At 41.6% G+C, this 21,290-nt stretch overlaps 1 protein-coding gene across 4 annotated transcripts in view; it reads right to left on the bottom strand.

Moving 5' to 3' along the window:
* Positions 1-21,290, bottom strand: part of STX8 (syntaxin 8) — a 169,888-nt gene that overhangs the window by 49,546 nt on the left and 99,052 nt on the right. For all 4 annotated transcript variants that reach the window (XM_061616501.1, XM_061616500.1, XM_061616499.1 and 1 more), the window contains exon 7: positions 3,006-3,107. In XM_061616501.1, coding sequence (XP_061472485.1) covers positions 3,006-3,107 — 102 coding nt within the window. The remainder of the gene's footprint in view (positions 1-3,005; positions 3,108-21,290) is intronic.

Here is a 21,290-nt window from a genome sequence, read left to right as displayed (position 1 = left end):
GGAAAATCATCTTTTGGTTCCGATCCAAAGCAACTGTCCATACCGTTTTTGGAAGCAACACTGGCATAATCTTCTGGCGCACAGGCCACAGGAAAGGTTGACTTCATATCACACTAGATTAAGCTCTCCACTATACTAAAAATAAAGTGGATGGAGATTTTGCCCATCAAAACATATACACTTTACATTAGATGAACAAACCTGAATACTTGCAGTCCTGAATTTATCAAGCTAATTAACTTTCTGTGGGGAAAAAGACATCCAATGACAACAGGGAATGCACCAGAATGATGAATAAGGCAAGAACCTGTGCATACTATTAATTTCTAGGGAGATTCTCTTAGAATGTCACCTTGATTAAATAAATCTGCCAGTTTTTGGTTCTCTTTTTTTAAAAGTTTATAGCAAAGTTAACCTACTTTGAAGAGTAGGTTAAAAAACATAACATTCCTGTGACAAGATAATATAATGAAGCACATACTGATCAAGGTGGTAGAAATTAAAGCCATTATTTTTGTTCTCCCCCAAACTCTGTCAAAACTAAAAAGTGAAGAGGCATCTCACTGCAATGCCACCTTGTGGAATAGGAGAAAAAGGGAGACTTTAACACAACTGTTTCCTTACATGCATATACATTACTAGTGGGTTGGCAGAGTTAATGGGGGGAGCACACAGAGTGGGAAAAGTTGCCTTCAATCGTTTTTTGAAATCTTGGGTAGAAGATATCTTTGTTATCCAACTGTAGCATTTCCTAGGGCCAAATTAGTAGGCCAGATCAAATCAATTCTAAAAGCAAGTGTCCTTTGTTTTATGAAAGGTAAAAATATCATCAGCCTACACTACAGAATCCAATCTATCCATGACTAGGTAACGGCACAAATCCCTGCTTCCAGATTTAGGGTTTTGCTATATAATTTTTTTTTAAAAAAATTGTATCAAATTGCTACTTCTGCCAGGCATGAGATATCGATGCTAATAATACTACCACAAGTAACATGCTTCTAAAGCTCTCCCCCACTCCCATGATAAGGTTGTTGTTAATAAACGACATTTATAGTATCATCTAAGGCCTGGAGATTGTCATTTTCCACCAACATTCTCTTCTCCCTGCAGAGCCATCAGAAGTCACCACTATCTTGAAAAATACTTCTGCTTATTAAATATTAATTATCATTTACTATCAGCGGCATTAAAGGCTTTTTGTCAGGTAGAACATGGGATATAAATACTTTCAGCAAACACAATATTATTCTCTCTAAACATAAACAGTCTAGCAGTGTTGTCCCTCCTTTTTAGCTTAAACCACGTATGTAACATGTTTCTAGAGCAGAATGAGAGATTCAAGTAGAAGTGGCAAGTTAATACAAAGCTAAATGATGAAGATCCAAACATTTTTATCAACAAGTAGGGTTGTATCCAATGAAGTTATCCTGTTAGTGCAAGGACTTTCACCTACACAATGGGACTTCCTCCCCCACTCCTTGCACACCCATCCCAAATTTGCTCTGGAGGGCTGGGGAAAACCCAAGATCAGACTTGGTGGTGTGCATGGAGAGGAGGTTCTACTGTGCAGGTTGAAGTCATTGTACTAATGGGATGACTTGATTGGATACAGTCCTTTACTTTGAATTCAAGTCTCATAAAATTTGGCATGCACAGTTCTGTATATCTCTGAAACATGAAATGATTTTAGAGAACCATTTAATAATATTTCATCAGCCAGATCACAGTTTCATACTGTTTTGCACTAAAATGGAGTACTGTATGGTAATGAAATGGTGCTCAACAGGGCTGTCACCAGGCATGACTGGGCCCTTGGGCACCAGCCTGCCCCGGGCCCTTAGCGCACTAGCCCAAACCCCCAATACAGGCTGCGTGGGGCTAATAAGCCCACCTGCACGTCCCACCAACTCTCCTGTCCCTGTAAGTGACATGCGTGTTGTGTGCACATGCCTGCCATCAACCAAGATGGCAGCAAGGGTGTCAGTCCCTTAGGGAAGCTCCCATCACCATCTTAGTTAATGGCAGGCATGTGTGCACAGCACACACATCATTTACAGGGATTGGAGAGGTAAGTGGGGAATGTGTGTGGGCTTACTGAAGCCCACACTGACTATATAGGGGAGGTGGGGGTGCCTGGGAGCTCCCTCTCCGCGGCAGTGTCGGGAGCCAGTGCTGCCACGGATTGTGGAATGGGAGCTCTACCCTCTTACCCTAAGGAGGGGCCCTTCAGGGCCACAGGGGCCCTCAGCCAGGGTCCAACCTGGCCACCCTCTGGTGCCGACCTTGGTGCTAAATAACTATACATATCACCTGCCAGGAAAATACAAAAGTTTAAATTATCTATTTACATGGCTTAACTGGCAGCATATGATTTGCTGTGTTTGTCAATATGGAAAATATAACAGTAGAAACACAACTTGCAGCATAGGTGGCCTTCACACAGGAGAACCCTCTGCTTTGTAGAATAGCTGTATGAACAGAAATTTTACCAAATGAAATCCCTTCTATAAAGAACCCCCTTTCTCCACATGATACTGATTTTACTCCTCTTCCATCATGTCTCATTACTTTTTATCCTCACCCTCTTACTCAAAAGGAGTAGCCATTTAAATGTTCTTAATTAACTGCTACCCTGTAAACTATTTCTAGGAGTTGGTGAAAAATTAAGTAAAGGACAGTCTTGGTTAGAAACATTTTAGAGCGCTCTAAGCCAAGAATTGAAAAATGGACTGCCTTCACGGCGATTCCGACTTATGGCGACCCTATGAACAGGGTTTTCATGGTAAGCGGTACTCAGAGGGGGTTTACCATTGCCTCTCCCTGAGGCTGAGAGGCAGTGACTGGTCCAAGGTCACCCAGTGAGCTTCATGGCTGTGTGGGGATTTGAACCCTGGTCTCCCAGGTCATAGTCCAACACCTTAACCACTACACCACACTGAAGATACATAGCAGCCATTTTAAAGCCCCCCCCCCAAAAAAAATTAAGCCAAGCTGTATCTTACCACAGGAAGATGACTTTTTGTCCACCGCCATCACATGTCTGGTTTGGTTGCGCAACTTGTTGTCTGTATTGTCTACTAAATTGGCAAGATCATCGATGATTTCTAAAAAGAGTATCAAGGTATTATATTAATGTCTAATTTTCTCATCATCACACCCAAACAAAAGCAATTTTATCATTTTATGCCACCTTATTAGCATCTTAGTGCTCTGCAATTTTGATCTAGCTTATCTGCATAGCAACCCCATGAGGCAGATTAGCCAGAGGGCCATTTTAATTGTGATAGCAGCCATGCAGAAAGCACCATATATGTTTAAGTCTATGTAGATACTGAACTAACTAGCGTAATGGATTAAGAGCATGCTGACACATCTGTTGTTTTGGCCACACATAATTAGTACACAATGCTTTACAAGTTTAGAAGGGCGAAAATCTTATCTTGGCTGTTCGGAGAGCCTGCTCGGGTGAGTTTCTCCAAAACCATTTTTGCAATAGACAGTGATTTCTCAAAAGCTACCTGCAAATGAGCAGGGATTAGAAACTGGCCTTCCACATTCGGCCCTCATGCTACATTCACTGCACCAGATTGTCCCATATATTTGTCTAAACTTTCAAATGGAAAATATTTACATCTTTACATATTAGTATAATAAAATGTCTAAGGCTCAGATGTAGACAGGAAGAATCAAATAAGAATCATTGAGAATAACATCTGAAGCATGCTCCTGTTTAAACGGATTCCTTATAGAATATAGGCCTGATGAACTGCATCCCAGAGTACTGAAGGAACTTGCTGATGTACTCTCAGAACCTCTTGCCATCATCTTTGAGAAATCCTGGAGAACGGGAGAGGTGCCGGAGGATTGGAGACGGGCAAACGTCATCCCGCTCTTTAAAAAGGGTAAAAAAGAAGATCCGGGGAATTATAGGCTGGTCAGTCTGACTCCAATACCGGGAAAGATATGAGAACAGATAATAAAAGAGTCCATTGGCAACTATCTAGATGACAATGCTGTGATTGGTAGGAGCCAGCATGGGTTTGTCAAGAAAAAATCCTGTCAAACTAATCTCATTTCTTTTTTTGATCGGGTCACTAGCTTAGTAGATGGTGGAAATGCTGTAGATGTCATCTATCTAGATTTCAGCAAGGCGTTTGATAAAGTCCCCCACGACCTTTTGATTAGCAAACTGGTCAAATGCAGACTAGATGGAAATACTGTCAGGAGGATTCACAACTGGTTGGAAAACCGTACTCAAAGAGTGGTCGTCGGTGGCTCTGCTTCGGACTGGAAGGAGGTTTCGAGTGGAGTGCCACAGGGTTCTGTCCTGGGGCCGATACTCTTCAACATTTTTATCAATGACTTAGATGATGGGGTGGAGGGAATCCTTATTAAGTTTGCGGATGACACAAAACTGGAAGGGATAGCTAACACAATGGAAGACAGGAATAAGATCCAAAGGGACCTGGATAGACTAGAAAATTGGGCTGAAATTAATAAAATGAAATTCAATAAAGACAAATGCAAGATTCTGCACTTAGACCACAAAAACAAAATGCACGGGTACAGGATGGGAAATACCCGGCTTAGCAGTAGTGCGTGTGAGAAGGACCTTGGAATTGTAGTGGATCGCAGGTTGAACATGACCCAGCAGTGTGATGCTGCGGCAAAAAAGGCAAACGCGGTTTTGGGCTGCATAAACAGAGCTATAGTTTCCAGGTTGAGGGAAGTAATAGTCCCACTATATTCTGCATTAGTCAGGCCTCATCTGGAATACTGCATTCAGTTCTGGGCGCCTCATTTTAAGGAGGATATAGACAAGTTAGAGCGGGTTCAGAAGAGGGCGACGAGGATGATAGCCGGTATGGAGAATAAGTCTTATGAGGAAAGGTTGAAGGAACTTGGCATGTTCAGTCTGGTGAAGAGGAGGCTGAGGGGTGACATGATTGCACTCTTTAAGTACCTGAAGGGCTGTCACATAGAGGAGGGTACAGATTTGTTCTCTGCTGCCCCAGAGGGTAGGACTAGGTCTAATGGTTTTAAGTTGCAAGAGCATAGATTCAGACTGGATATTAGAAGGAACTTCTTGACAGTAAGGGCGGTTCGGCAATGGAACCGACTGCCTAGGGAGGTGGTGGGATCCCCTTCGCTGGATGTCTTCAAGCAGAGGCTGGACCGCTGTCTGCGGGAGATGCTCTAGCTGTGGATTTCCTGCTGTGAGCAGGGGGTTGGACTCGATGGCCTACAAGGCCCCTTCCAACTCTATGATTCTATCTCTGATGTTCGAACTTCTTTAACTCACTCCAATATTGCATTTTTCAGTAAGAGCAGCAACATCATGATTGTTGGCAAGTGTTAACCACACGGATATTATTTCCATATTAAAACATCATTACTTGCTTGTTTCCCAGCAAAACTCAAGGAGCAGGTACTTATATATATTAATAGCAAACTCAAATCTCCGAGAGTGGATTCATATGCATCCAAAATGGGAGTGGGGGCAGCCCAGTGAAGACTGAGCATGCTCAGTGACCACAGAATGCTGGCTGACTACAGGAAGGGGGGAGGGCGGATAGAAAACAGTGGGAAAGAGGAATGAAATGGAGTATCCTTAAAGAAGGCATGGCTGCCTGGCACACATTTTATTGTCAGTAAAAATATTGACTTGTTTTATTTATTTATTAAAAATGTATACTGGGTATAAAAATCTCTAAGTTGTAAGTAGATAAAAAGTTTGTTGTTCTAATTCCATATATTCTGTATCTGTGAAATAGTCTCTAATAGTTGCAAACTTACGAGCAGCATAGTATCAAGTGAAATTGGAAAACCCAAAGCACCATCCTTCATTGTTCTATTCAGCACTACAGATGAAACTGGGAGGAGGATGGCACCTTCAAGATTAACAAATTTATTATGGCCTAAGTATTTGTAGACTAGAGTCTACTTCATTACATTCATGAAACACAATCTTCAGTTCCAGATATGAACATACATGACACTGTGCTTATTTTATGCACATTCAAGCTGTAACTGAATTGCCACTGTGGTTTCTGCATTTTTTTAATCTGACCTCACCATTTACAATTCTTCCCCCCCCCCCATACATACACAGCATTATTTCACAGCTAGTGGGGATCCTATAAGCCTATAATAATTTAAGCTTAGACCACTGTTCAAGATCTATATTCATTTCTTTGTATGATTATTTATTTCTGCAAAATGGTTTAAAATCATCAGCAAGTCATACAACAAGGCTTTCTGACTTCCATGGGATGTTGCATAAGTCAGTTATGCAACTTTTTCTTGTAACGGCATATTAATCTTCCCAGATCCAATTATTTTTGTAGCTCTCCTTTTAGTTTCCACTGTCAAACTCTAATTCTTCTGTCCAAGGATTAGACATAGGTAGCTTTAGATAGCCTTTTGAATAGACAGAATAGCTTTATAAGTTTCCACAATTTTCAAGTATTGTACCCTATTTGGTGTATTAATCCAACCGTACGAGTTTACAGTTCTATTTTCTCTCACTTGCTCGTCCTCTAATTGTTGCTTTCTACTGGCTGTTTTAGTTCCTTGACCAATATTGCTCTAATAGGATCTACCACTCTTAAAGCATCTGCACTGGCTGCCCATCCACTACCGAACCAGGTTCAAGGTCCTTGTATTAATTTACAAAGCCCTGAACAACTTAGGTCCAGGGTATCTTAGGGACCACCAGAGCCCTTTTATCCCAGCTCCATCACTGAGATCATCTACAAGAGCAGCTTTGGTTGTCCCCTGAAGTGGCAAGGCTCATTTAGCATCAATAAGAAATCAAGCCTTCAGTATCATTGGCCCAGCTCTCTGGAATGCTCAGTCAGTAGAGTCTGAGCAGGTGTATTCTGTTTCTGATTTACTCTTTAAACACCTGCTGAAAACCTTTCTCTTCCACCAGGCTTATGCAGGCAATTAAGATGTCTTTTTACAATAGTTGACCTTTGTTTTTACTGTATTTTTAATGATTTTTATTGTAAGACTTTTTTTGTTCTAAACCACTTTGATTTAAAAAAAAACAAAATAGTAGTATACAAATATGTTTATAAATAAAATAAAAATAAATCTAATGCAGTAGTTGATTGAGATGCTTCATCCTTATCCAGTTTACATTCTTCTTTGGGAGAGGGGACATATTTGATATCTATCTATCTATGAAGCACTGTCTTAAATAGTTCCTAATAAATGAAGAAAATAAAGAGTTAAAATCATAGGTGCAATCTAAATTCTTCCAATGATGAGTTATGTTCCCTCTTAATATTACATTTTCTCTAATTGAAGTATTAAATTTTTTATATTTTACCCAAGTATAAACTTCAGCTTTAGCAGCACATAGAAAAATATACACTTTATATGCCAAAGAACTGCATGTTGATCAAAATATATTCTGATCATCAATTATATGAAAGAGCAAGTGCCCACAAAACCACTCATCAGGGAGAGTGCCCCAGGCCCTTTGGTGAGAATGCATACTTTTTGCTGACACTTCATCTCCATGTGCTCTATATTTTAAAGTAATATCGTAACACTTTAAATGGCCATGGCTTCCCCCAAAGAATCCTGGAAACTGATTTGCTAAGGGTGCTGAGAGTTGTTTGGAGATCCCTATTCTGTTCTACAATTCCTGGGAAGTAGGATTGCTTGTTAAGCCAATCTGAGAATGGTAACTCTGTGAGAGGAACTGGGGTTTCCTAACAACTCTCAGCACTCTTAACAAACTACAGTTCTCAGGATTCTTTGGGGAAAGCCACGGCTGTTGAAAGTGGTATGATACTATTTTAAATATATAGTGCAGATGGGGCCTTAGATATGTTAGTGCAAAAAAGACTCTTGCTATTTTATAAATTTTCCAAGTCTCAACACCTTCTTCCAAGAGAAAGAAGCACAATATTTCTTCATTTGTATTGAGGTTTGGAGAAGAAAAGAGTGCCAGAAGAAACAGTTTCTTACGTACTGCAAACTGCAAAAGTTTCCTTGCCTTCCTCCCTTAGTTCTCTGGTAACCTCAGCAAGAAGTTTGGGAGAGATGTGGGAATTTCTCTCATTTGTGCTGAAATTTGGATAAGACACCTCTATCCCAATACACATGAGAAAAATCACTGCCTCTAAACAGAAGCTCTCCAAGAGAGGAAAAATTACAGTAGATTTGTATTTTAGCTTGAGAGATGTTAACCTTGGCCTGAGACATGTGAAAGGGTGAGCCATTTCAATGGGTCTCCCAACCCTGCAGGGAAGAACTGCTACAGCCAACCCAAACCTCAACAGGGAATGATCCTCCCATGACAACATGCTCACTACAAGATCCTTACTAATGGCATTAAACCAGATGAAGCATATGTCTGGCCACATGGGTTGGGACACTGATGCACTGGGCAGCCCATGGTTGTCAGGGAGAGTCCCAATCCGCCACCCTAGAGACCACCTTGGTGTGAATGTTGAAGTTCCCCAACACAACAGTGGAGGAGTTCTCCAACACCACATCTGACCTCCACCAGGGAGGCTACAGTGCAGAGGGGTGGCCAGCACAGTAACAGCATCCAACACCATGAACCAGCCCCCCAAAACTAATTTCTGAGTGAACTGGCTTCCTGGCAAGAGAGATGGAATCCTTGTGGATGACTGCAACTTATCCCACCCCACCCCATCGATCAGGAGAAGCCCTGAGAAGTCTAAGAACATAAGCATATCTATAGAACAAGTTTAAAATTCTAGCATCTTCAAAGATACCCAGGTAAAGAGATCCTAGATAACAGGGCTGAAAGAAGAGTCTCCTAACGATCCTAAATATCCACTGCCAACAAATCAGGGGAAGGGGAGGCTAAGATTGCCTGCCTACGCCCTTCCTCCCACAACACTTGAGGTAGGCCGGTAATGTCCCAAAAATATCCAGTATGCTGCCACTACACTCCCCTTCTCAGCATCCTCTGCCCCCAGACAGGAGTGACTTTTGGGAGTCCAAGGTAATTACTTCTAAAGAGACAGCACCTCCTGCACTTCTCAAGCAATCCCCTTTCAACTTTCCAGGAAAACAGGGCTACATCCAGCTGCCTTTTCCCCTCTGGAGATGAGCACAGCTTGTTCTTTTCCCTCTTACTCATTCACACAAGTACTATGTGCCCAAAGTCTAGGCACATGGGAGAGTACAATAATCTAGATGGGATAAATAACAATAGCAGTAAGAACATACAGATAAGATTAGGTGAAGTTAAAAAATGCAGGAACAGATGTGACAAAAGACTGAGAGGAAAAATCAAGGTACCAAGTGGAGGGAGAGAGACAGACAGGGAAACTCACCCGAACCAGGGAAAGTGATTGAGAGGGTTGTGGCACATCAATTGCAAGAACTCTTGGATGAAACAGATTATCTTGACCCATTCCAAGCTGGGTTCAGGCCTGGTTATGGGACTGAATTGGCCTTGGTCGCCCTGATGAATGACCTTTATCGGGAGAAGGGCAGGGGGAGTGTTACCCTCTTATTCTTACTTGATCCCTCGACGGCTTTTGATACCATTGGCGATGGTATCCTTCTGGACCGACTTGATAAGATGGGTATTGGAGCCACTGTTTTACAGTGGTTCCAATACTATCTCCAAGGTTGTTTTCAGAGAATACCACTGGGTGATTGTCTTTTGGCCCCTGGCAGTTGTGCTGTGGGGTGCCGCAGGGTACCATCTTGTCCCCCATGCTATTTAACATCAATATGAAGCCCTTGGGAACGGTCATCAGGAGATTTGGGGTGAGGTGTCAGCAGTACACTGATGATACCCAGCTTTATTTCTCTGTAACATCTGAATCGGGAGAGGCCATGCAAGCCCTGGATCACTGTCTGGACTCGGGGGTGGGCTGGATGACGGCCAATAAACTGAGTCTGAATCCTAGCAAGACGGAGGCGCTGTGGGTTGGTTGTTCCTGAGTTCAGATAATTGGTCAGTTGTCTGCTATGGATGGGGTTGTACTTCCTCTGAAAGAGTAGGTCTGTAGTCTGGGGGTGCTCCTGGACCCATCTTTGTCACTAGAGCCCCAGATGACCTCAATGGCTAGGAGTGCCTTTTACCAGCTTCGGCTGGTAATACAGCTATGGCCATTTTTAGACTGGGATAGCCTGACCACTGTTGTCCACACACTGGTAACCTCCAGGCTGGATTACTATAATGCGCTCTATGTGGTACTACCCTTGAGGTTGGTCCAGAAGCTGCAGCTGGTGCAAAATGCAACGGCGAGACTGCTTACTGGGGCAGGGTATTGCTAACATGTTACTCCACTGCTGAAAGAATTGCACTGGTTACCTATTAGCTACCGGGCCAAGTTCAAGGTTCTAGTTTTGGTGTACAAAGCCCTATACAGCTTGGGATGAGGATACCCAAAACACAGTCTTATCCCTTATATACCCAGTTGATCACTGCGCTCTGAAGGTGAGGGCCTCTTGCAGATACGGTACCATCTTATCAGGAGGTCCATTCTGCACAACATAGGAAACGGACCTTTAGTGTAGTGGCATCTACCCTTTGGAATTCCCTCCCCTTAAATATTAGACAGGCACCATCTCTGCTATCTTTTCAACGCCTACTGAAGACTTTCCTCTTTCAACAAGCCTTTTGAGACCTTATCCCAGTCTTCATCTGTGTTGGAATTGCTTTTTAAGATGTTTTTAAACATTTTCTTTTCTTTTTTTAAAAGATATTTTTAAAGCTTTTTTAAAAATGTTTTTAAATATGTTGTATTTTAAAGTCTGTTTTTATGATGTTTTAAAGTGTTTTTAGTGCTTTTGTTTGCCGCCCTGGGCTCCTGCTGGGAGGAAGGGCAGGATAGAAATATAGTAATAACAACAACCAAAAGAGCATACTGAAAGGAGGAGGAGGAGGAGGAAGGAAAAACAGAAATCAAAACATTTAACTCAGGAAAAAGTCTGACTGAAAAAGCAAGTAAGAAAAGATCCAACCGTTACCAACTGCAGACAGAACTGGCCTGGTGAGCGGGCTGGCTTCTCCCCTTAGAGAGGAGGCAAAGGTTTTAGTGGACCCTGTCTGCTCCTTTCAGTAGGACGCATCATCCCTATCTGGAATGACATCCATCATCCTCAGGTAACGAACCTGCCAATCACAAGTCATGTCACGTCTGTCAGGTAGAGGCTTGACACCTTTTGGGTTTCGGGGGGAAGATAGTTCTCTCTGATATTAATTATCACCAGAATTTGTCTGTCTTTCTGCTAGACAGACTTAGTCAGTGACTTGTGGGTGTGACTTCTTTGCTAAAGCACAATGGAAGACAAGAGATCTGAGCTCTTTGCCACAACATGGACCACTGGGTGACTCTTTATATAAGGGTTGATTTCCATCATAGACCTTGCAGTGGACTGGGATGAAAAAATGAGTAAAATCATTAAGTAGTACAAAAAGTCGCAAAGGACAAGCTGCCAATATCTGAGTCAGGTTTCAACATGTAGTTACAAGTCTCTTGCTCTTGGCTATTGATCGACGTCTGGGCTCCTGCTGGGAGGAAGGGCGGGATATAAATCAAATAATAGATAAATAAATAAAATTCAATCGCCAGTCTCCACAGATACACTCAGTGGCAGGGGTAAGGCCAACTGGCAGGTGATAGGTTATGAAGTCATTTATGTTAAAAAGCTTATAGTATTAAGTTCACTCAGTTCAAATGATGAAAATTCAAAACTGATGGATTTCATTACACAGTAGCCCTGAACTTACCACCACCTCTTCCTCTCAGTAAGTGGCAATGATGGTGGTGCCAGGAAGCACTGGGTTTCTGAACTGTTCCATGTATAGGCAAAGAACAGCCTTAATTTCCTGTCCACATGCTTCATCTGCTCATTTCTTTTTGTACTTGTGGAAAACCTAACATGGTCCAATTTTTTGAGTCCCTCTTCCTTCAAAATTTTTACTTGAAGATCAACAACCATGTAGGAAATTTACAGAATTCAGCATGCAGCATTCCTAGGTCGGAGGCGAGGTATTCATGAGCAGCTGGTAAAGGAAGATGTTGGAGGGCAGCTTTTATCTTACACCACTTCACCAGGAAGCTCTCATACATGGCAAGTCTGGAAGTCCCTACTCCTTATGAACCCAAAATATGCAGTTTGTGTGAGGCACCAATCAGGAACCCAGGACATTACAAAATGTTAAGGAAATAAAGAGGCTTTCCTTCCATCATTCTTCTTTGTAATGGATTCACCAGGAAATAATTTGGAAGGGGAGATGGGTAGGCAGGGGAAACAGAACTGTTATGAAATTCAGGGCAGATGGGCAATGAAGAAGAAATGAAAACTGTTCAGCTTAAGAAAACAACATCTTTGTTCTGTAGGAAGTAAAGTGCTCCTTCTCTCCTCCCACACAGAAGAGGGAAGAGGATTTATTTGATTTACATTTTGTCACGCCCTGTCCTGAATCAGAGCTTCCTCCTGTGTGTTACTCAGGTGTGTCCTCTCCCAGAGACATGAGAGTTGTTATACTTCTGAGCCACACACAGAGTCCCAACAGTGGTGGAATTTCTACACCACACAGATGGAAAGCAGGCTGTTTGCCATATGACCTCTTTGTCTTTGTACTAATTGATTTTCTGATTTATTTAAAATATGTAAAAGCCTTTCATGGGTTTGGCAAGTGTCTTGAAGAACAGGCTTCACTGTTCCTGTCCTTTGAGTAAGCCAAATACAAACTGAATTTACAAAATGGGGGGAGGAAGGAAGGACATAGCAGCAGGGCTAGGTACAGGTCTGAGAGGTTCCTTGGCAAAGTGTCCTCCATGGGGCCTCTCCAATTATGATTTCCCCCACCCCTGCTGTGGGCTTACCTGGTGGCAACGGTAGGTGGCTACAAAGCACCATTTGGATGCCAGGCCTGGTTAGAAGTGTTTACTCTGGGCTGACCAAACACCCATCTCGTCTTGGAGTTTTTATCCACAAGATTTTTAGTTTCACTAGCTTGGGAAATGTTTGATACTACTTTTCTAGATTTAAATGTACTATTCTAAGACAAGTTGGGAAGACAAATGTTGCTTACAATGTTCAGTTTTCTACAAACCCCATGTAAAATGGGGTCCAAAAATCCTTGAAACATTAGCTTTCATTTTTAAAAGAGCAAACAGCAATTTACTATTCCATATTGATTGTGCAAACTTGAAAATAGTTTAATAGGTTTAAAGAGGAAACAACAAATACTTCCAAGATACTGCTTATGTCTCATGTGCAATGCAAATGGGCTACTCATTTGGTAAATGTGTTTATACATGATGGGGTATAAGTGAAACACTAATACAGACAAATATAAGTGTTCCACTCACACCCCATGTATAAACACATGTGATCATCATCACAGGAATTGTTTCCCCTACTTCCATCTGGGCTCAGGCAACCACTGCCATAACCTATAAAATAAATCCATGAGCAGTGAAGATCAAGACGAATCACATCTTAGCTAAAAACTGATTAAGACTATAGGGGTGAAGACAGGGTTTTATTTATTTATGTATCCCCCCCTTTCTTCCACACATGAGGTTCCCAGACAGGCTCTCAGTCAGGCACTGATGAAACCCAGGCCTGGTTAATTTCAGGACTTTTGGCACACCATATGTCCTTAGACCCATGTCCTGGGACCTGGCCATGAGCATAACTTACAATTCAAGGCTGGCATCTCACAAACAGATCAGATAGCAAACTCATTTCTTGAATATACCACTTCAGCCTGCAAGCAGAGGCTCACATGGACGGAATACTCTTCTATTTTATTTTTATGCCTGGGAATTTTTTTATATATATCTAGTTTTCTATGAGCAGGGAAGTTGCTGGTTTTAAAAAAATTGAGAAGCATTCAGTCACATGAACCTTCACTCACATCCAAGGTAGAAGAGTCAAGAAATGAGTTTATTGCCTCATCTGCTGTTTGTGAGAAGTAGATGCAAAAAACTGTTCCAAGGGCAAGGAACATTAGTGGGAAAAGGCAGGGCATGGCATTACCCTGAGTGCTGCAAATAACAGGTAATGGAGACAAAGAATGCCATTGTCCAAGAGAAGCATTATGCCAGCACCCCAAAGGCTTGGAGTAAAGACAGATGAAATATATGAAGGGGACAGAGCAGCTTCCTCCTAAATGATAAACATGCACACCAGCAAATCAAATACTGCTCCAAGATTCAGCTGTTCCCAAGCTGTGGAAAATTAAAAGTGCTCTGCAGCAGCAGCAATGAAGGCATAACTCCACCCCCTGATGTAGCATGTAAGCCAGATGCAAGAGGGCCATGGTGAACCTGGCCCTTTTTCTTCATACATAGAATCATAGAGTTGGAAGGGGCCTGCCTATAAGGCCAATTCAACCCTCTGTTCAGTGCAGGAATCAAATAGTATCTAGATGTGTGTATATATATTGATACAGAGCGGTGGTGGGAACCCTTTCGCCCTCCAGATGTTGTTTAGACCAGAGGTCCTCCAAATGTGGTCTGTGGACCACCACTGTTCATGCAGGTGATCCACAGTATGTCTACATTAAATATTCATGTTAATTTTTAATTGTATTTTATTGCTTCTTTTATTTCTTACATCGTATTTATTGTACTGCAGTTTGAATTGAATTGAAAAGAAATAAAAGAAGCAATAAAAATATAATTACAATAATGCTGCACCTAGCGCAGCACGCATTGCAATTGCTACAACTGGCAGAAAAGTCATTAGTCTACCAAGACCACCTGTGATTTTCAAGTGGTCCATGGGGGGGGGAAGTCTGGGTTTAGACTAAAACTCCCATCAGCCTTGACTGTGGTGGCTAGGACTGATGGGAGCTGTAGTGCAGCAACATCCAGAGGGCTAGAGGTTCTCCATTCCAATACAGACAAAAAAGCAGATTTGGGTGATATGGGCAGAGAAGCAGATGATGTGTGAAAGCCATTAACACCATACCATATTAGTATCGAGAGCCAGTGTGGTGTAGTGGTTAAGGTGTTGGACTACGACCTGGGAGACCAGGGTTTGAATCCCCACACAGCCTTGAAGCTCACTGGGTGACCTTGGGCCAGTCACTGCCTCTCAGCCTCATGAAAACCCTATTCGTAGGGTCACCATAAGTCGGAATCGACTTGAAGGCAGTACATTTACATTTTTTATATTAGTATCAGGGGTTTCTTGTGCTAATTTAGTGGCAAGAGAAGAGCACTCCATGCCTACTTTTCTGGGTACATGGAGTGGACAAATGAATTTGCTCTCAATGGGTGCCAAAACAGTCACCCTCTACATAAAGTATACCAATGGCACTGATATAGCTGGAATCAGGAAGCCTCCTAGTAGCTAGCTAGCTAGCTTAAAATCTCTTATGTTTATTCTGGAGACACACAGTGTAAAACCCTAGCTTTTCCCAATTGATCTGTATCAACAGAGTAATGTATATCTGTAAAATATACACTATAAAATTAGTCATGGAATATGGCAACTCTGTATGTACTGGAGCTAGATTTAAGAAAAACATCTTAAAACCTGAAGGTCAGAACTTTTCATATTGTACCAAGAACATTACAGTAAGACAAACTTAATCTGGAAGCAACCCAGGCTCCATAGCCACTGCCATCCAAGGGACCACCTTAGAGAAAAATGCCAAGGAAATGAAATCACACAAAATGCCAGGCTACACACATCAAAACAACACAACACTACACTCAATAGAAGAAAGCACACATTGTGCACCAGGCCAGTGATAAAAAAAGATTCCAGCAAATGTACATATACCAAGCAGAAGGCTTAAATACAGAGCCCCAAATGGAAACTAAAGCACGCACAAAAACCTAAATCCTAAAGCAAATGAAAGCCTTAAATTCTCATATATCCCCAAATAAGCTGTTAGCACCCAATTCTGGAAAATTTGAAAAACGTGTAAGAGGATGCAAACTGTAAACAGCACTTTACACAAGAGCTAATCTTAAATCATAGCAATCTGAAGCAAGTTATGCTGACGTAAACTTTGCTACCCTCAGCAAATGTTTAGTGGCAATGGGCTTGACATTATAAGATCATACAAAGAATCCTGCTGAAATCAGGCCAAAGGCCTATCCAGGCTAGCATCCTGTTCTCACAGCGGCCAACTAGATGCCAATGGGAAACCCATAAGCAGGACATGAGTGCAACGGCGCTTTCCCACACTGTGATTCCCAGCAATTGGTATTCAGAGGCATACTGCCTGCAATAGTGGAGGCAGAACATAAACGTTAGAGCTAGTAGCCACTGACAATCCTATCCTCCACGAATTTGTCTAATCCTCTTTTAAAGCAATCCAAGTTGGGGGTTATCACTACAACTTCTGGGAGCAAACTCCACTGTTCAACTATACCCTGTGTGAAGAAGTACTTTCTTTTGACTGTCTTGAATCTTCCAACATTCACCTTCATTGAATGGCCCTAGGATTATGGGGGGTGGGACCTCTCCCTATCCACTTTCTCCACACCATGCATAACTTTATATATATATATCATGTCCCCCCTTACTCGTTTTTTCTTTAAGCTAAAAAGCCCCACATGTTGTAACCTTTCCTCATAAGGGATTTGGTAGCAGCAGCAAAATTGGCTACCTCGCTGCTCACTCCAACTCTAGATTGTTCATGAACAAGTTAAAAAGCACAGGTCTCAAAACCAATCTTTGGGGGACTCCACTTTCTACATCCTTCCATTGGGAGGCTTGTCCATTTATTACTACTGTCTGCTTTCTTTTTCTTAATCAGTTACTGATCTACAAGAGGATCTCTCCTCTTACTCCATGACTCCTAAGCTTACTGTATGTGTTTGTTGACACTCTCAAAGAACTCTAAAAGATTAGTTAGGCAGGAATTACCTTTGCAGAAGCCATGCTGCTTCTGCTTCAGCAAGACTTGTTCTTCTATATGCTTTGTAATTCTGCCTTTAACAGTGCTTTCTACCAGTTTCCCCCCATAACCCTTTTTAAAAATTGGTGTTACGTTGGCCACTTTCCAGTCCTCAGGTACAGAGACCTAACTAGGAACCTATTTTTGTTAGAAGATCAGCAATTTCTCATTTGAGTTAAGAACTCTTGGGTGGATGCCATCTGCACCTAGTGAATTGTCAGTTTTTATTTTATCAATAAAAGCTAGAACTTCATCTCTCCTCACCACTACCTGTTTCAGTTCCTCAGATTCCTTTCCTGTGAAAGTTCAGGCACAGGGATCTGCCCTATATTTTCTGCTGTGAAGACAGATGCAAAAAAATTATTCAGCTTCTCTGCAATTTCTTTTTCCACCTTTAGCACACACCGTTGACTCCCTTCCTATCCAAAAGGTCCAACCACCATCCTAGTTGTTCTCCTGCTACTAATGTATTTAAATAGTTTCTTGCTGTTGGTCTTAATGTGCTTCTTTTTCAGCATCCCTTATTGTCTGCTTGAATTTCTTTTGCCAAAGTCGGGATACCTTTTTATTCTCCTCCTTTGGACAAGATTTGCATTTTCTATAGGAAGCCTTCTTGCCTCTAGTAGCTTCTTTGAGTCTGCTCATTAACCACACTGACATCCTCTTGGCCCTGGTAGTACCTTTCCTGGTCTGCAGTATACTTCTAGTATTCGGGTTTTAAACAACTCACAAACATTTTAAAGAGATATGGCCCTCGTCTTTCCTTTTCAGCTTCCTTTGTACCAATCCTCTCATTTCGGGGGGACACTTTCTCTTTTGAAGTCAGTTGTGACTGTGTTTTCTTGGCAACTGTCCATATACATGTATGTTGAATTTCATAACACTATGGTCACTGTTCCCAATTGGTTCAACAGCACTTACATGTCGCACCAGGTATTGGGCACCACTTGAGAGTAAGTCCAGGGTTGCTGCCCTTCTGGTAGACTAAATAACCAATTGTTTTAAGGCACAGTCTTTTAGGGTATCTAGAAATTTTACTTATTCACTGTGACTAGAACCATGTGCCTCTGAGCATATGGTGAGTGGTGGCAACACCTGCAATCAGCCCAAATAATAGAAAGAAGACATGTGCTGTGCCAATCTTGTTTTAGCAGGGAGGAAGCAACATTATTAAGACAGCTGATATAGTTCACATGGTCACTTTGAATATGTCTGATTTCCTTTGCAATTTTAGTGAAGTTTCCTATAGGAAATCATTTTCTTTTGCTTCTATTTTTGTGAATATGTGAAGTACAGCAACACTTTGCAAAATTTACACTAAAAATACTCCAAAAATAATTTTGGAATAATGGCACTGACTTCTGCAGAATAGTCTCCAGTGGACATCAGGAGTGTCTCAGTTTGCACAAGGTAAAACAGTGGCAGGTCAAATATATTCTAGCAAAATTCTAGGTGTGCTCTATGTTTTTAATTGACCGTGAACACCTTGCCTTAAATGAAGTGGTATAAACACAGTAGGCTAAAAACATGCATCCCCTTTTTTTCCAACAGCTAGAGTCATTGCTGAAGTAGCAACATATTGTAATCAGTCTGATTTTACATCAAACTGCAGTTTCAGATTCAACTGTTAATGCACCCAAAATAGAAATAGAACATAACCTCCAATTTGAAACACAAAAGGCTGTCTTCACCATCATATGACAGTGACCAATAAAAAGGCTTTGAAATTAATAAAAATAAATTTGACCCCGATTTCTATTTTCTAGGATGAATAATGAGGGAAATAAAGTTTTCTAGATTAGATTCTCTGTAGACACATTAGTAACACAGGAAAGAAGCAAAGTAAGAACACCAACAAACATACAAAAATATAATTCTCCATCTTTGGAGATGGCAGGTGTTGCCACCACTCACCATATGCTCAGAGGCACGTTACCAAATTCAAATATACAGGAAGTGAATTGGACTGTGAAAGACACCAAATGGTGTTTGAATTTTGACAAATTTGTAGGGCTGTACAATATCTCAGAGAGGAGGTCAGGTCTCCTGTTCCCCCGGTGCATTCACTATAGCTGTCCAACTTCCCTGCTTTTTAAAGTTTTGATAGAAATATCTGTGGGCTATAGGTACGTTCTTAAACCGCAAGGTTTTTTTTGCCTATTAGTTAATTCAACTCTTACTCTGAAGATGTGTCATCATTTGGTAGGGATGAGAACCTATATCTTCTCCCCATAAAGTTTATGTATGTATGCATGCATGCATCTCAACATATGAACCACTACCTGCACATACCACGTCTGAAAAAGCAGTGCTCACTAATGGATGAAAACATATGATGTCTCTAAGACAAATATGGATATAATATCCTATTGTCTTTTTCCTATATCACCAGCATAACCTCTATTCATCTGCTGCTATACTGTCACATTATATGTAGCAGATAAGTGTTGTTTTAGGTCACAAATAGGCCTGGCTACAGCAAATGGATGGAGCTACATCCATTCCACTGCTAACATGCAGTTCTGCCCACCTATATACACTTAAGAGATAGAAATACTTGTCTAAAGCTCCAGTCATATTGCTTACCTTTGCTATGGACAATGACCAATCTCTTGGGTAAGATATGTGAACTGGGTTATAAGCCATAGTATTAAATTTTCAGATTAAGAAACCTCAACCATCTCATGTTCCAAGTACAGCAATTAAAACAGGGATGTAGAACCTGTGGCTTTCCAGACATGGTTGCACTTCAACTCCCGTCAACCAGCTGCCATGATCAATGGTCAGGAACAATGGGAATAGGAGTCCAGTAACATCTGGAGGACCATGGGTTTCCCACCCCTAAATTAAAGTAATTATTTATATTTGCAAAAGCAAAAAGAGTGTTAGACTACAACCTGGGAATTCCCACACAGCCATGAAGCTCACTGGGTGACCTTGGGCCAGGCACTGCCTCTCAGCCTCAGAGGAAGGCAATGGTAAACCACCTCTGAATATCGCTTATCATGAAAACCCTATTCATAGGGTTGCCATAAGTCGGGATCGACTTATTTTACTACATTTTACTAAAGAATGGCAAAAAAATAGTCCTACACCATCAGCTATAGCTATATTCATCATTCAGAATCAATACTTGCTAGAAGGTAGAGTGCCGGGGAGAACACTGAGCTCAGAATCCATGAATATTAACTGGAGCCCTTGCTCTCCAACATGCACCAGGGATTTTCTTTTCCAGCTGCTTATTTTGTTTTATTCAAACAAAACACACAAGCATTAATTTTAGTTGTATTTAATTGAATAATTTCCCAGGAGAATAGTTCCGGAGAGTTTTACAGCAGCTTGTTTCCAAAACCCATTACCGACTGGCATATACCACAGCATCTGCATGCCAACCAAAATAGGATGCTTTAATATTACTGGAACTACTGTCGTTCCAGATGTGCTGAGAACTCTTGGCGATATAATGCAGGCAATAGCTATATTTACACAAGGTAGTATTTTGAGTATCCTTTTCCAGTTATCTTGGATAACAGTCCCCTTAATTGGAAGCATTTGAATATAAAGCAAGGTCACTTGTTTCTCCCCCTCATTCTTAACATTTTGCTTCTGACTAAAATTGAATGTGATACAGACCAACAGTTACTAAAGCAATGGACTATAAAAACATGAACATCTGCAATCTAAAATGCTGTAGCAAGAAGCATTGCATGGGCCATTCCAACTCATGGGGCACAATGTTGTGGCAGCATCATCTTATGGAACTCCTCAAAATAAAAGGGCCAAATCAGACATGATGCTAAACACATCTCTGCACATTTGGAACCAATGGGGGAATTTCCTTCCAACACAAAAAGCAGTTTCAGAGAAATGGTTTTCACCAAGATCGCAGCTGGGGAGAAAAGGGTTAAATTTCCCCTTCTTGCCTTCTGCAATCCCAATAATTTCCAGGAAGTCCCCCAGGTGCTATTTGCATTTTTTAAGGTGTACACGTTAAAGGCAAAAATACATTTAACATGACATCTAGTTTGACCCTTAGATGTACAGCAGCAGCCGAATTAGTTTTAGTGCTTGAGCAAGGGAAAGTTCAGGTCTCCTTTGCTTATTAAACAGAACACTACTTGACCAACGTGGCTTTGCAACAAGCTAGGACAGGGGTGGGAAACCTTTTTCAGTCTGAGGGCCACTTTCCCTTCTAGGCAACCTTTTGGGGGCCACATGCCAGTGGTGGGCAGGGCCAACAGCAAAAGTGGGTGGGGCAATGAATGTTAATTTTGCCTTTGTACAGTAGGCTAGTTTATCCCTCTCTGTCCTCCATCCAGACAAGGAAGCATTATCAGACATCAGGGATACATTCTAGCCAGACCAACACACTCGAGGAAGTTGCAAAACAGGGTCAGTGAGG

Source organism: Rhineura floridana, chromosome 3 (assembly GCF_030035675.1).
Source record: "Rhineura floridana isolate rRhiFlo1 chromosome 3, rRhiFlo1.hap2, whole genome shotgun sequence".
Lineage (NCBI taxonomy): Eukaryota > Metazoa > Chordata > Lepidosauria > Squamata > Rhineuridae > Rhineura > Rhineura floridana.
This window is presented reverse-complemented; position numbering and strand designations above follow the sequence as displayed.